Here is a 12,337-nt window from a genome sequence, read left to right as displayed (position 1 = left end):
TGATGTAAAATTATTAATTAATAAATAGATAAATAATATGACAAAAATAAGGCGAAATTAATTGGGATAAGTTATACATAGATTAATAATACATCAAACCAAACAATGCCTAAAGTATTTTTTCCATTAAATTAATACTAATCATAAATAAAATCAATAAAAATAAGGGTAGTGCTATACATGTACACGTATTGTTATACGTTGAGTTACACATTATACTTAAAATTACATGATTATCCCAACACTTTATTTGGAAAAAAAATCTTTCAAAAATGCATCAGGGATAATCATGTAATTGTAAGTGTAATGTGTAAACGTGTAACTCTCCATGAACATGTAGTATTATCCTAAAAATAATGTAGGACCGGTTGTATGACACTTACCAATAGTTATAGCTGTTGGTGACGGTGCAATTCAATTCTTTTAAACTGCACAACAACTCAAGCTCTATGCCTTGAAAAATTTTATTAATTAAAAAAATGATCGTATTAATGTTAAATAAAAACCCTAAAATTGTTACTAAATTCAATATCACTCATGTTTGTGCGAAATTTTCAATCATTTAAAACATTTCTCAATTTTTTTAGAGTTACATAATATAAATAGTTAATTTTATGTCACATAATTCCTCTGTAAATTAATATTGATGAAAATTAATTTCATGGGAAATAAAATTTCTCATGATATATATGATCAATTAAATAAATATGTGTAATAAAAACACATATTTTAAAACAAAAAATATAATATGTGTTTTAAGAAAAAAAGAATCAAACGTCATATGTAAAAAAAATTTCCTATAATTAATATTATATTATATATAGTCTACATTAAATTCAAAAGTAGAAAGTAATTTATATCATTTAAAACTTCTCATTAATTTATTTTTCTATGAATAAAACTGAAAATAAATCAAACTAATAAAATTATAGTGCAAATAAATGTTAGAAAAATTTACAAAAACACACTTAAAATACACATGCTCTCAATACTCAGTTTCATTGTAAAGACACACTAAAAAATGACATATATTGACATATTTTAAAAGGCACTTGTGGATTTTTTTAAGTATTTTTATTTTTTTTAATCTCTTTATTCTACTTGTGGCTATTAGGCAAAACTTATATGTAAAGGTTGAAAAACATAAAAATCTAGAAGCCAAACAAAAAAATGTAGATGTTTTTATATCATTAATATCGAAGTAAAAAATCAAATACAAGTAAATGAATGGCAAATTTATTTATATTTAGGAATATGAGAAGGAAACAAAAAAATACATTAATTTCACAAAAAATGGATAGTCGGTCATAATAATTAACACACATTACCAAAATAATTAAATGCAAGCACACGCTTCGAATGCATCAATCAATAATCCTTCCATTATACATCAAATAATAAAAAAATAGATCTTATTTTTTTCTTAGGAATATCATTTTCTACTAAGCACTCAAACTACAAGGTTATCAAAATTGGTAGAGTTAAATATACTATTAATGACTATATTAATTTAGTACATAAAATTAAATGACACAACAACCTTATGAACCACAAATAAATTATAGATAGAAGAATAAAATATATAAATAAAATTAAAAATAAATCAACTAATCAAATTTTAGTGCAAATAAACTTTAGACAAATTTACAAAAGCGTATTTATAATCTACCTGTTTCAATACCCAGTTTCATTGGAAAGAAACTAACAAAAATGATATTTACCGACATATTTAAAGGAACTTGTGGATTTTTTTTGATTTTCTAATTTTTTATTCTACTTGTGGCTATTAGCAAAAAATTACACGTAAAATTATTATTATTTTTTTAAAATAAAATATGGAAACCAAATCGGAAAAATGTAGACGCCTTTATATCCTTCATATTGAAATAAAATCAAAGACACGAAGATGAAATCAAAATTTATTTATATTTATGAAAAGGGAAAAAACATTAATTTCACAAAAATTAAAGTGGGTAGTCGATTATAATATTTAACTCACATTACCGAAATAATTAAATGAAAACACACGGATCCAATTACCATGCATCAATCAATAAACCTTCTACTTTACATCAAATAATAAAAAAAATTAGCTCTTATTTTTCCTAGAAATATCATTTTCCACTAAACATTCAAACTACAAGGTTATGAAATTTGGTGGAGTTATTTATAGTATTAATGACTCTATTAAGTTTGTGAAAAAAATGACATAAACAACCTGATGAACCACACATAAATAAGAGGGTAAAATTAGTTACAAATCAAACTCATATATTTATAGTTGTAGTATAGATTATATTATTATATTAGATAAGAGTAAAATTGGTCACAAATGAAACTCATATATTTATAGTTATAGTATAGAATATAGTATTAGATTAGATATTAGAGATATATAATAGAGAAATTAAATAAAATAATAAAAAAACCAAATAATAAATAGTAGATGCACAAAATTATCATTTTTTATTTAAAACAATGCATATCAAATAAAAACAAGGCCAAATTGTTACGCCATAAACACATACAAATCTCGTGTTATGAGATTAATGTTTTTAATGCATTAACAAGTCTCATAATATTATGTTTTGATGATTACAAAACTCGGTTAATTGTTACTAACCATTTAAAGTGAGATTTTGCAGATTAGATTTATTGACAAATAAATTATTGAAAGTTATTTTGAAGCTATCAATGTATTTATTAAGTTTCATATTGCTCATATAATTAACACAATGTTATGTGGATGCCATGAAATATTGTTATGAGGATATGAAGAAAGGGACAAGAAGAAGCCAAAGTATGGAGTAACAACTTCCAAAAATTACTGGGCTTTTTCTATGGATTGAAATCCGATCTCCATCAGTCATAATCTTGATGAGGAATTTTTACATGTACTGTCCAAATTTGAGAGCAATCCAACGGCTAGATATGGAGTTATGATTTTTCCACAAAAGTTGTGCAGTACCTATTTCTGCAGAACTTGAAGCGAAGGATGAAAAATCAACTTTTGAAAATTACTGGACGTTCTTGAGAAATCCAAATCAAATCTCCACCGATCAAAATCAATATCAGGATGTTTTCAAACTTATATCAAAATTTCATATCAATCCAACGGCTAGATATCGAGCTATAATGTTCCACAAAGGTTGCACAGTACCTATTTCTGCAGAACATGAAGCAAATGATGAAGAATCAAATTCAAAAAATAACTGGGAATGCTTGAAACATACAAATCAAATCTCCACCGATCTGATTCAAATTTCGGATGTTTTACAACCTATGTCCAAATTGCAGATCAATCCAACGGATGGATATGGAGATATAAATTTTTCAAATTTGTTGCACAGAACAAGTTCGAAAACTTGATGAAGCGACTTCCAAAAATTACTGGAAATTTTTGACTCTTTAAAATCGCATCTCCACCGTTTCGAATGCAGATTTAGATGTTTTAAAGCTTTGGTTTGAATTTCAGATCAATCCAACGGTTAGATTATGAGATATGATTTTTCCACAAAATCCACTCAGTGCTGGGAAAAAGTAGACAGCGGCGCCGAACACTTTTTGTCACTCCTTGACTTCTCAATACATGCTCCATGCACTCAAATCAGATTCAAATCTTTGCCAACTATAAATAGAGGCCATCCAAGGTCATTTGGAGACATCCCAACTCATCTCTTCTCTCCTTTGCAAGCAATTTCTCACTATCAAAGTGTTTGTGTGATATATTTGAGAGTGTTTGTAAAAATAGTTTGTGAGTTGATTGTGCTATTGTTGTAAACACTTGAGTGTGAAGCCAAGTGTGTTGTGCTATCGTTGTAAGCACTTGAGTGTGAAGCCAAGTGTTTGTATTGAGGCTATCCTTGGAGCCCTTAAGGCCAAGAGTATCGAGTTATATCGGCGCGATGATCGTGTCAAGTTTTACGGCTATCCTTGGAGCCATCAAGGCCAAGAAGTTGAAGTGCTAGTGAATCCTTGGTTAATCGATCTTAACCAAGAAGGGGAGACGTAGACGATTTATTGTCGAACTTCTATAAACATATTTTATCTCATTTATCGCTTTATTTTTTTTACGCATTTATTTACCGCATTTATTTTTGATTGCTTTAAGTCTTCCGCTTGCGTATTTGCATAATCGCTTTAAATTGCTAAAGTTGCCAATAGAACCTAAATCCCCCCTCCCCCCCCCCCCCATTAGGTTCTAACAAGTGGTATCAGAGCCACCTTTTTCAAAATATTTTCAAAAAGGCTCTATGGAAAATCTAGCGAGCGACTATGCTCAAGGGCAATCAACAAATCGTCCTCCTCTTTTCAATGACATAAACTACGGGTATTGGAAAAATCGAATGTCCCTATACATCCAATTCGTAGACTATGACCTTTGGAAAGTAACCGTGAAAGGTCTCTACATACCTACGAAAGATGTTGAGGGAGTCAAAATTCCTAAGGGAATGAACGACTTTTCAAAGGAGGATATGAAATTGATATCTCAAAATGCTAAAACTATGAATATTCTTCATTGTTCCTTAGATATGAACGAGTACAACCGGATCTCAATGTGCTCATCCGCAAAAGAGATTTGGGACAAATTGGATATATGCCACGAAGGGACCAATCAAGTCAAGGAGACAAAGATCGATCTACTTCAACTCAAATACGAGACATTTGAGATGGAGGCTAGTGAGGATGTTGATACCATGTTTCGAAGGCTTTCTCAAATCATCAATGAGCTAGCCCAACTTGGGGAACAATATCCAACCAAGAAAGTGTGGAGGAGAGCTCTACGCGCCTTACCCAAGGAGTGGGATGCAAAGAGAACGACCATCATAGAATCCAACAAAGGCGACACCGCTTCCTATGATCTTGATCAACTCCATGGGACTCTAAAAACCCATGAGTTGGAATTGTCTACAAGGAAGAAAATAAAGAAAGAAGATGAAAAGATCAAGGCAAAGGGGATTATCTTATCTAGCCAAGTTGAAGATGATGATGATGAAGACATGGTGCTCTTCGCAAGGAAATTCAAAAGATTCATGCGAGAAAATAAATTCAAGAAGATAAATTTTTAGCTGCCCAACCAATAATGCTCAACTTATCCCCGACAACTAAAACCCGGTAGTGGGTTTTAGTAATACGAATTTTTTTTTAAAAAAACAACTAAAACCCGGTAGTGGGTTTTAGTGATCGGGGACGAGTTAGGTAGAAATGGTTGGGCAGCTGAAAATTACTCTAGGTATAAAGTTCATAAAGATACTTTCTCTACTAAGCTACAAAAGATTTCATTTAGATAAGAGGGGCCGTGTTTATATATACTGATTCATATAAATATTAATTACATAGTATTATTTTTTTTAATTTTTTGGGGGGCCGTCCTATGGTGAATCCGCCCCTGTATGGTTTACCTGACAAGCGTATTTTACATGCTACTGCATTAGTTCGGGAGTTTATTCAGTGAGCACCGAAAAGTAATGGTTGCATGTTTTCACGTCATAACAAAAATACAATGATACCACACATATTAGTGTACGATCAAATGTCGTATGAGCTATAAAGAGATTGAATTGTAAGACGAAAAATAAAGAATTATTGCAAAATTTAATCAATTACCGGTGAATCGAAATTATGCCAATTTAAGGATTTATTTTTTAAAAAAATTCCAATAAAAAAATCTTAAGTGTGGATTAAGAGAAAATATTAGAGAGAATATCCTTAGTTATTTATTTAAAAAATATACATTTAAACAAAATTATTTAAAAAGGATCTTAAAAATATATATATATATATTTTTTAAGAGTCTTAAAAATATATTTGATTATAATAAAATTGGCGATGCCTCTCGCACGTGTGTTTATTGCTCCTGTTCGATCTGTCACACGATCCATTGGAGTTTGGAAAATTGGAAGTGAAGTTCCGAAGCAATGGCTTCTCGATCGGTGAAGCTCGTATTCCGGATTCTACTGGCGGCGGCGGCGGTGATGGCACTGTATTACGTCGGACGGCCGCTGTACTGGAAAATATCGGCCACCGTTCACGATATTCGTCACAACAAGCAAACTGTTTCTGGAGGTTTTACAAGCTCTCTCTTTCTCTGAGTCTCGACTCTCGAATGCATGCGTAATTGAATTTGTGCTTGGAATTACGTTGCTTTGGGTCTTGAATCAAAGATTTGACGTTTCGGAAACTCTTTAGTCATTTTTATGTTGGCATTATGTGCGTTTGACCTAAAGACATGCGATAAATTGTGATTTTGGTTAACGAGTTGTCTGGAATTTTTGGTCTTGGATTGGATCAGTTTGATTGTAATGCATGCTGAATTGATCCTGAAACGCGGGAAAAGAAATTTATTTCAGTCGGTTGTCTGTGTAATTTTTACCAGTTTTTCTTTTTTCGTATTATTTTCATCTTTCTTCACATTTTATTACACGCAGGGATTTCAAAAATTGTGCAAGAAGCTCAAAAATCCGTTGGGTGGTTTCATGATGAGTCAGATTCAGGACTACAAGAGGATAAGAAATCTGTCTCTGCTAGGAGGTTTCTTTTGGGGCAGGTCCTGTGACACGTTCATTTTTATTCTTTTTACAATTTTGTCTATGAAATGATAATGCAGAATGGTTTGTATCAATATAGTTGTCTTTTTATCTTGCTGAAAAAATGATCTTTAGTGTTGCGTTCTAAACAACGCTCATCTCAAAAGATAGATTGTAATAATGATATGGATTTATTAAATATTGTACGAGCAGCTAAGTGATACTGGTGGTGAAATTATTTCTGTTGTTTCCGTGGTAAATTACATTTCTTCGCAAGAGATTGTGAAGCTCTTATTGAGCACTCTCAAAGTAGTCGAGCAAGTCCGCTACTAAAACCTAAACTTAAATTGGATGATGACGTGAGTTATAAATTTTCTGTAGAACAGTTAAAGGATAATGCTGTTTTCAATCTAAAAAAACAATCCCTATATGTTTCATGCTCATTTACTGGTTTACACAATCCACTTATATGGAGACAAGAAACTATAATTTCAAAGACCTAGGTATACAAGCTGTGCCCCCTATTGGATTAAGCACTGGATTTGGTCTAGGTTATGCACTATGACAATATTCTCCTTTGAATACGTATGCATCTCGATTGAATTTATATACGGTGTTCTGCAGTGGACTTGTTTAGTAACTGTGGTGGGTGAAAATCTTGGTTTACAAACTATTTATCAAATAATGTGAATATTCTTTGAATGGCTTGGCCCAAGAAAAAGTGAAAGATAGAGATTCAGTGGAGCCTGAAGCCCAACAATTTATCAACTAATGTTCCAGTTACAATATGCATTCTGAATTTTCTTTTATGCTTACTGGTAAACCCCAAACCAGAACTTGTTCAAATTTGAGGGGTTGATTCATTTTTCTTTTCTTTTTTTTTTTGTGAGAACTAGTAGTTGCAACACTGTTATCATTCACTTAATGAAGTATTTTTAGATGAAGTGTTTAGATTAATTCTTGGTTTCTGTGCTCCAAGGTCCCAAACTTTTACTTATTCAATTTCTTTAATAGCTGGTTTGCAATGCATAAGGTATAAAATGGAGTTGTAGATATAATACCCTTAGAAATATATGCAGGCATAAGATCTTTAGAAGTAAATCACTCCATTTAGTGCCTTGCTTAGTGTGCCAACACTTAATCAATTACTAACAAGCAGGCATAATACCATGTCTTACACTTCATTTCTGATCCCCACCGTTCCAACTCTATCTGTTTCATCTTTGACTATAAAAGGCAAAAAAAAGTACTGCGCAGTTACCGTTCCAACTTTATTCCTTGAATCTCATTCCTTTATTGGTAATTTGACGGGCCAGAAGTCGTTATTCCCGTTTATTATCTTACTTACTGCGTGTTTGCTATATGCCTTGTTCCTGCTCTGTTTTTTCACCTGGTGATGTTAGATTCTCAATTAGTTGCTAACCAAGGAATACTTGCTGGGTAACTATGCTATGTGATATCTTGTTGGATATCTACTGGGGACACATGAACGCTCTCGTTTAAACTGTTGGGATATTTCATTTCTTGAAATATAGTTGTGTTAGAAGCTTTGTTGTTTGCACCCACCCACCTTTTTAAACTCTCGCCTAATTTTCCACCCGCAAATTCGATCAGTTTCATTTGTCTTCGTTTTTTCCCCCCTCCCTCAATCATCATTGCTTCCCCTCCCTTAATGAAATAATATTCAGAAATTAAAGGAAGAGAAGATTTTCATCAAAGTTATTATTGCACATGACAGAAAAAGGATACTCCATTCAATCAAACAGTTGAAGTTGTGGACCTCTAAAGTGCTTTTAGTTACCTAATTAGCTTAAAGTTCTTTCAAAATTCTCCTATTGAACCCACTACTTGAAATTTCTGGAGTTTTCCACTTTCCTCCTATTGCTTATGAATAGTGGATCCATGGCAACCTTGACTTAATATGATAGGATCTCCTGGTTAATGGGGTTTTTGACTTTCTTGAATTTCTTTTTTTATTTTATAACCAAATTGACTTTCATTTTGTCAAAGAATTGGAAAAATATTACCATGATGGATTTAATGCTACAGCATTATTGCATCATGTAGTGGAATATGTAAAAGGTAAGATTACTCAATATCTCCATGGATGTCACATGAACTTTTATTTTTTAATTGCATAGTTGTGTATATACAAAGTTCTATATATAGAAAGTAAGTGATACTTGTTGGTTCAATGGTAGAACCCAAGATAAGACCGGGTTTCTAGCCCGATTGGTCTGACCTGTCCGTCAATCGTCCGAGACTCGAGTTCAAGTCCCTCTCATCTTATTTTGTAAAAACAAAACAAAACAAAAACAAAATCGTAAGACCCGATATCACATTTCAAGTTTGTGACTTTGGTCCCAGATGGGATATAGAAGTCAGCCGTCAATCGTTTCCAATATCGATTTATCGACTTGTGCAATATTGTTTGCAGTTGATGTGTTTCCACAAAACATATCTTCAATTTTTACGCCAATTTTTTTTTAATAAATGTAACTTTTGCTTTTGTTTGCATGTGTGTATGTCATTACTCCATTCAACGATCGTGTGGACAAGATCAAGAATATATGTGGATAGATGGATATGTATATATTTTGCTGTTAGGTTTCTAAACAAGTTAATGGAGGAAAAAAGTTAATCTTTGACTAAAACCAAATAATTACACTAGTGGTATAAAGGTAATCTCCTTTTATAGCACCTACCATTAAACAAAATCTTTATATTTGGCTTTCCATATTCGCTTTATCCGTTTGCTTAAAAATGTGTTAATCTTTGGTGTTTTGGAACAAATTAGTGGGAATTAAAATTCTATGCATAAAGTTGGTGCACATACATTGGCTCTGAATAAGATACTCTAAGCATGCGAATCATTGAGTTTGAACAATAATTAAACCTAATCCAAATGTTCAGGGGCGCAAAACAATATTGTTTAAAGACATCCTTTTGCCTTGGACTTAAAATGGAATGAATGAGTTAGAAAATGGTAAGATGATTTTTGGCGACATAAAAGATAAGTCATACAAGGAGGTAGATTTAAGAGTGTAAAAGCTCTTGTGGGTATCCGAGACTTCGAATTATTGATGGAGTATGTGATTAATAATCAGGAGTTCGATTTTTTTTACCAACAACTCCTTGGGCGAGCTTATCACACAAGACTTGTCCAATGCAATTTATCTGGCTAGCATGGTTTATAGGTTATTACATTTGTCGAAGGGTTCAGCCATTGCGCACCAAAAGTTGGCGGCTGGAGGTTCCTACGTCATTTTTTTTTATAAAAAAAAACAGTGTAAAAATATTTATAATCGACGAGGTTGATGAGATGCTAGCAGGAACATCTAGATTGAAGGATTTGAAGCAATAAATTTCAAATATGTAACTTGTTTGGATAGTTTTATATAGGATTTATTTTAGATATATCAATTTATTCATTTATATAAATGTAATGATAATTGTGATGTATTTGAAATATGCAAGATGAATGACATTTCAAATTTAACTTCCAAATAATTTCTCGAATCAAATCCCTATAATTAGGAATATGCTATGATGCACCGGGTCATCTACTCTTGATTGGGCACCCGAGCCCATTTTATTGTGAGCCCGGGTGCCCAATCAAGGGCAGATGTTGCACCGGGTGAAGATCACCCGGTGTAGCATAGCCCGAGCCCTATAATCAAATGAAATTCATATATCCAAACACAATATAAGAAGCAGAGCATTCATCGCAAAATAAAATAAACTGATTGTGTTGACAATTTTTCGATAGGCCAAAACCACGAGCGGACTCACCTTGCTAGCCACAAAAGTAAAGGGGAATGATTTACACGTCAGGTGGAGTTAAAAACATGATTTTAATGATATGTTTTTGCTAACCGATGAGATCATATATTGGAAAAGAGAGGTGTATCTTGTCTACTTCCAATATGAGACAATGCCTAATGATGAATCACTAGTTGGATTATGGTGTCTTTTGCTGACCCCTTTGTATGTATGCGCTTCTGCACACGTCACCAGAAAAACACTTAATTACTTTTGAAAAGAATTTAAAAATTTATATATATAGAGTTAAAAATTCAATTTCTAAAACTTGTATTATCAGGAAATGATCATAAACATAATACATAAAATAATATGGACCGAAACAAATTTTAAAAATGTTTGTCTATCTACGCACCATACATTAGAGAAAACAACAAAAAAAAATCAACAATTTAGGTGGAGATGAAATGACATGCAAAATATATAGATGATATATCACATGCCAATCAAATTTATAGTTTGATTCTAAGCATCTACGATCTTTGCAACCAATCCCTAAATATCATAGATTTTTGCAACCTCTCTTCGTTTTGCACTTACCTATGTGCAATTAAATTGGAGTTCGAAATCATGAACCTAAATGCAATTTTTCAGAGAATATGAAACTTGTGAATCTTAAGCCCTTAGCAATTAGCAAATACTCCAAACAACAATTACAATTAGCGTATAGCGTGTGAGTAAAATAATATAATATATTTAATTAGATATGTTCTATATAAATAATATATTTTTATGTTTCTAAATTAATGTATAAAAAGGTTTGAAAATTATTTATCTTATTATAATTATTAGTTGAGAAAAATATATGTAAATAAAATTAAATTTACATATATGAACTATAAATGCAATTTCGGAAAAAAAAAGTTAGTATCCTCCCTTTAAGGGGCTCAACTATTTATATATATATATATATATATATATATATATATATATATATATGCGCAAAGCAAACCAATTTATTAATTGGAATCAAAAGAGGTAATTAACAAACTGAATTACAAACGGCGACGAAATGAAACAACCGTCAAGATCAGACAAAGAAGTAGTACTCCTCGCCAAAGAGTGAGCATCCTGATTTGCTGATCTTTTAGCAAAAACAAAAGAAACAGATTGAATTTCCCGAGCCAGGGCTTTACAATCTTCAATTAACAACCCAACTGACTAAGAATCCGTTATTGTAGAATTTAAAGCATCAACTATCAAAAAAGCATCAGATTCAACGATGACCGAGGAAAGGCGCAAATCTTTAATCCAGCTAAGAGCTTCTCTAATCGCCATAGCTTTCGCAATCGAAGGATTTTTAATACCTGGCAAGCATCCATAAATAGCTGCTACAACCAATCCAGCATTGTTTCTAATAATACATCCATAACCTGCTTTCCCAAGTAAATTAAAGATTGCTGCGTCTACATTGCATTTGAGGAAATCACCCACTGGATTTTGCCAACTTAGCTGATGCTGTTGTGTAATTGTTCTGGAATGGTTCATCTTCAGATCATGTGCAGCTTTCCATTGGGATAGAAGATCAAGAGTTGCTTGATAAATACTAGTTGCTGGCTTGCTTCGAGCGTTCCACACCACATCATTTCTGTTATGCCATAAGCTCCACAACACCATCGCAACCATCTCAATATCACTACGAGATTAAGTTAAGGCCACATTATTCAACCACTCCGCAAAGCTCCGCTCTGAACCCACAGAACTGCCCACAGATGTAATGCTCCACATGCTACGAGCAACTGGGCAGGAAACGAGAACATGAAAATCTTCTTCCGGCTCATTTAAACACAACGGACACCATTTCGAAACTTCCATTCTTCTACGACGTAAATCTGTCCTAGTCGGTAAACAAGCAGATAACACTCATCATGCGTTTTAATTCATCACAAAGAAGTAAAGGTAAAGCAAAGATGCTCATAACATAAGATGACTTCAGCTTTATTTCGTCCAATGAGTGAGGGCAAGCCAAGGTACTTACCATGATTGTT

General features: G+C 32.5%; 2 protein-coding genes across 2 annotated transcripts; one reads left to right on the top strand and one right to left on the bottom strand.

Annotated features, from left to right (window-relative positions):
• Positions 1 to 5,852: 5,852 nt before the first annotated feature.
• On the top strand, positions 5,853 to 6,781 carry LOC140876298 (uncharacterized). The gene is made up of 2 exons (XM_073280223.1): positions 5,853 to 6,066; positions 6,429 to 6,781. The coding sequence occupies exons 1-2, from the start codon at positions 5,919 to 5,921 to the stop codon at positions 6,554 to 6,556; spliced, it is 276 nt and encodes a 91-aa protein (XP_073136324.1). The 5' UTR covers positions 5,853 to 5,918; the 3' UTR covers positions 6,557 to 6,781.
• Positions 6,782 to 11,510: 4,729 nt separating this feature from the next.
• LOC140874359 (uncharacterized) lies at positions 11,511 to 11,975 on the bottom strand. The gene has a single exon (XM_073277644.1). The coding sequence runs from the start codon at positions 11,973 to 11,975 to the stop codon at positions 11,511 to 11,513; it is 465 nt and encodes a 154-aa protein (XP_073133745.1).
• Between the last annotated feature and the right edge of the window lie 362 nt (positions 11,976 to 12,337).

Source organism: Henckelia pumila, chromosome 1 (assembly GCF_033568475.1).
Source record: "Henckelia pumila isolate YLH828 chromosome 1, ASM3356847v2, whole genome shotgun sequence".
Classification (NCBI taxonomy): Eukaryota; Viridiplantae; Streptophyta; class Magnoliopsida; order Lamiales; family Gesneriaceae; genus Henckelia; species Henckelia pumila.
This window is presented reverse-complemented; position numbering and strand designations above follow the sequence as displayed.

Bases quoted from the DNA above. Each gene is read 5' to 3' on its own strand.
- LOC140876298 (XM_073280223.1), top strand. From the start codon at position 5,919: ATGGCTTCTCGATCGGTGAAGCTCGTATTCCGGATTCTACTGGCGGCG. The intron at 6,067-6,428 runs GTTTTACAAGCT...TATTACACGCAG, and splicing joins CAAGCAAACTGTTTCTGGAG to GGATTTCAAAAATTGTGCAA.
- LOC140874359 (XM_073277644.1), bottom strand. From the start codon at position 11,975: ATGGTTGCGATGGTGTTGTGGAGCTTATGGCATAACAGAAATGATGTG.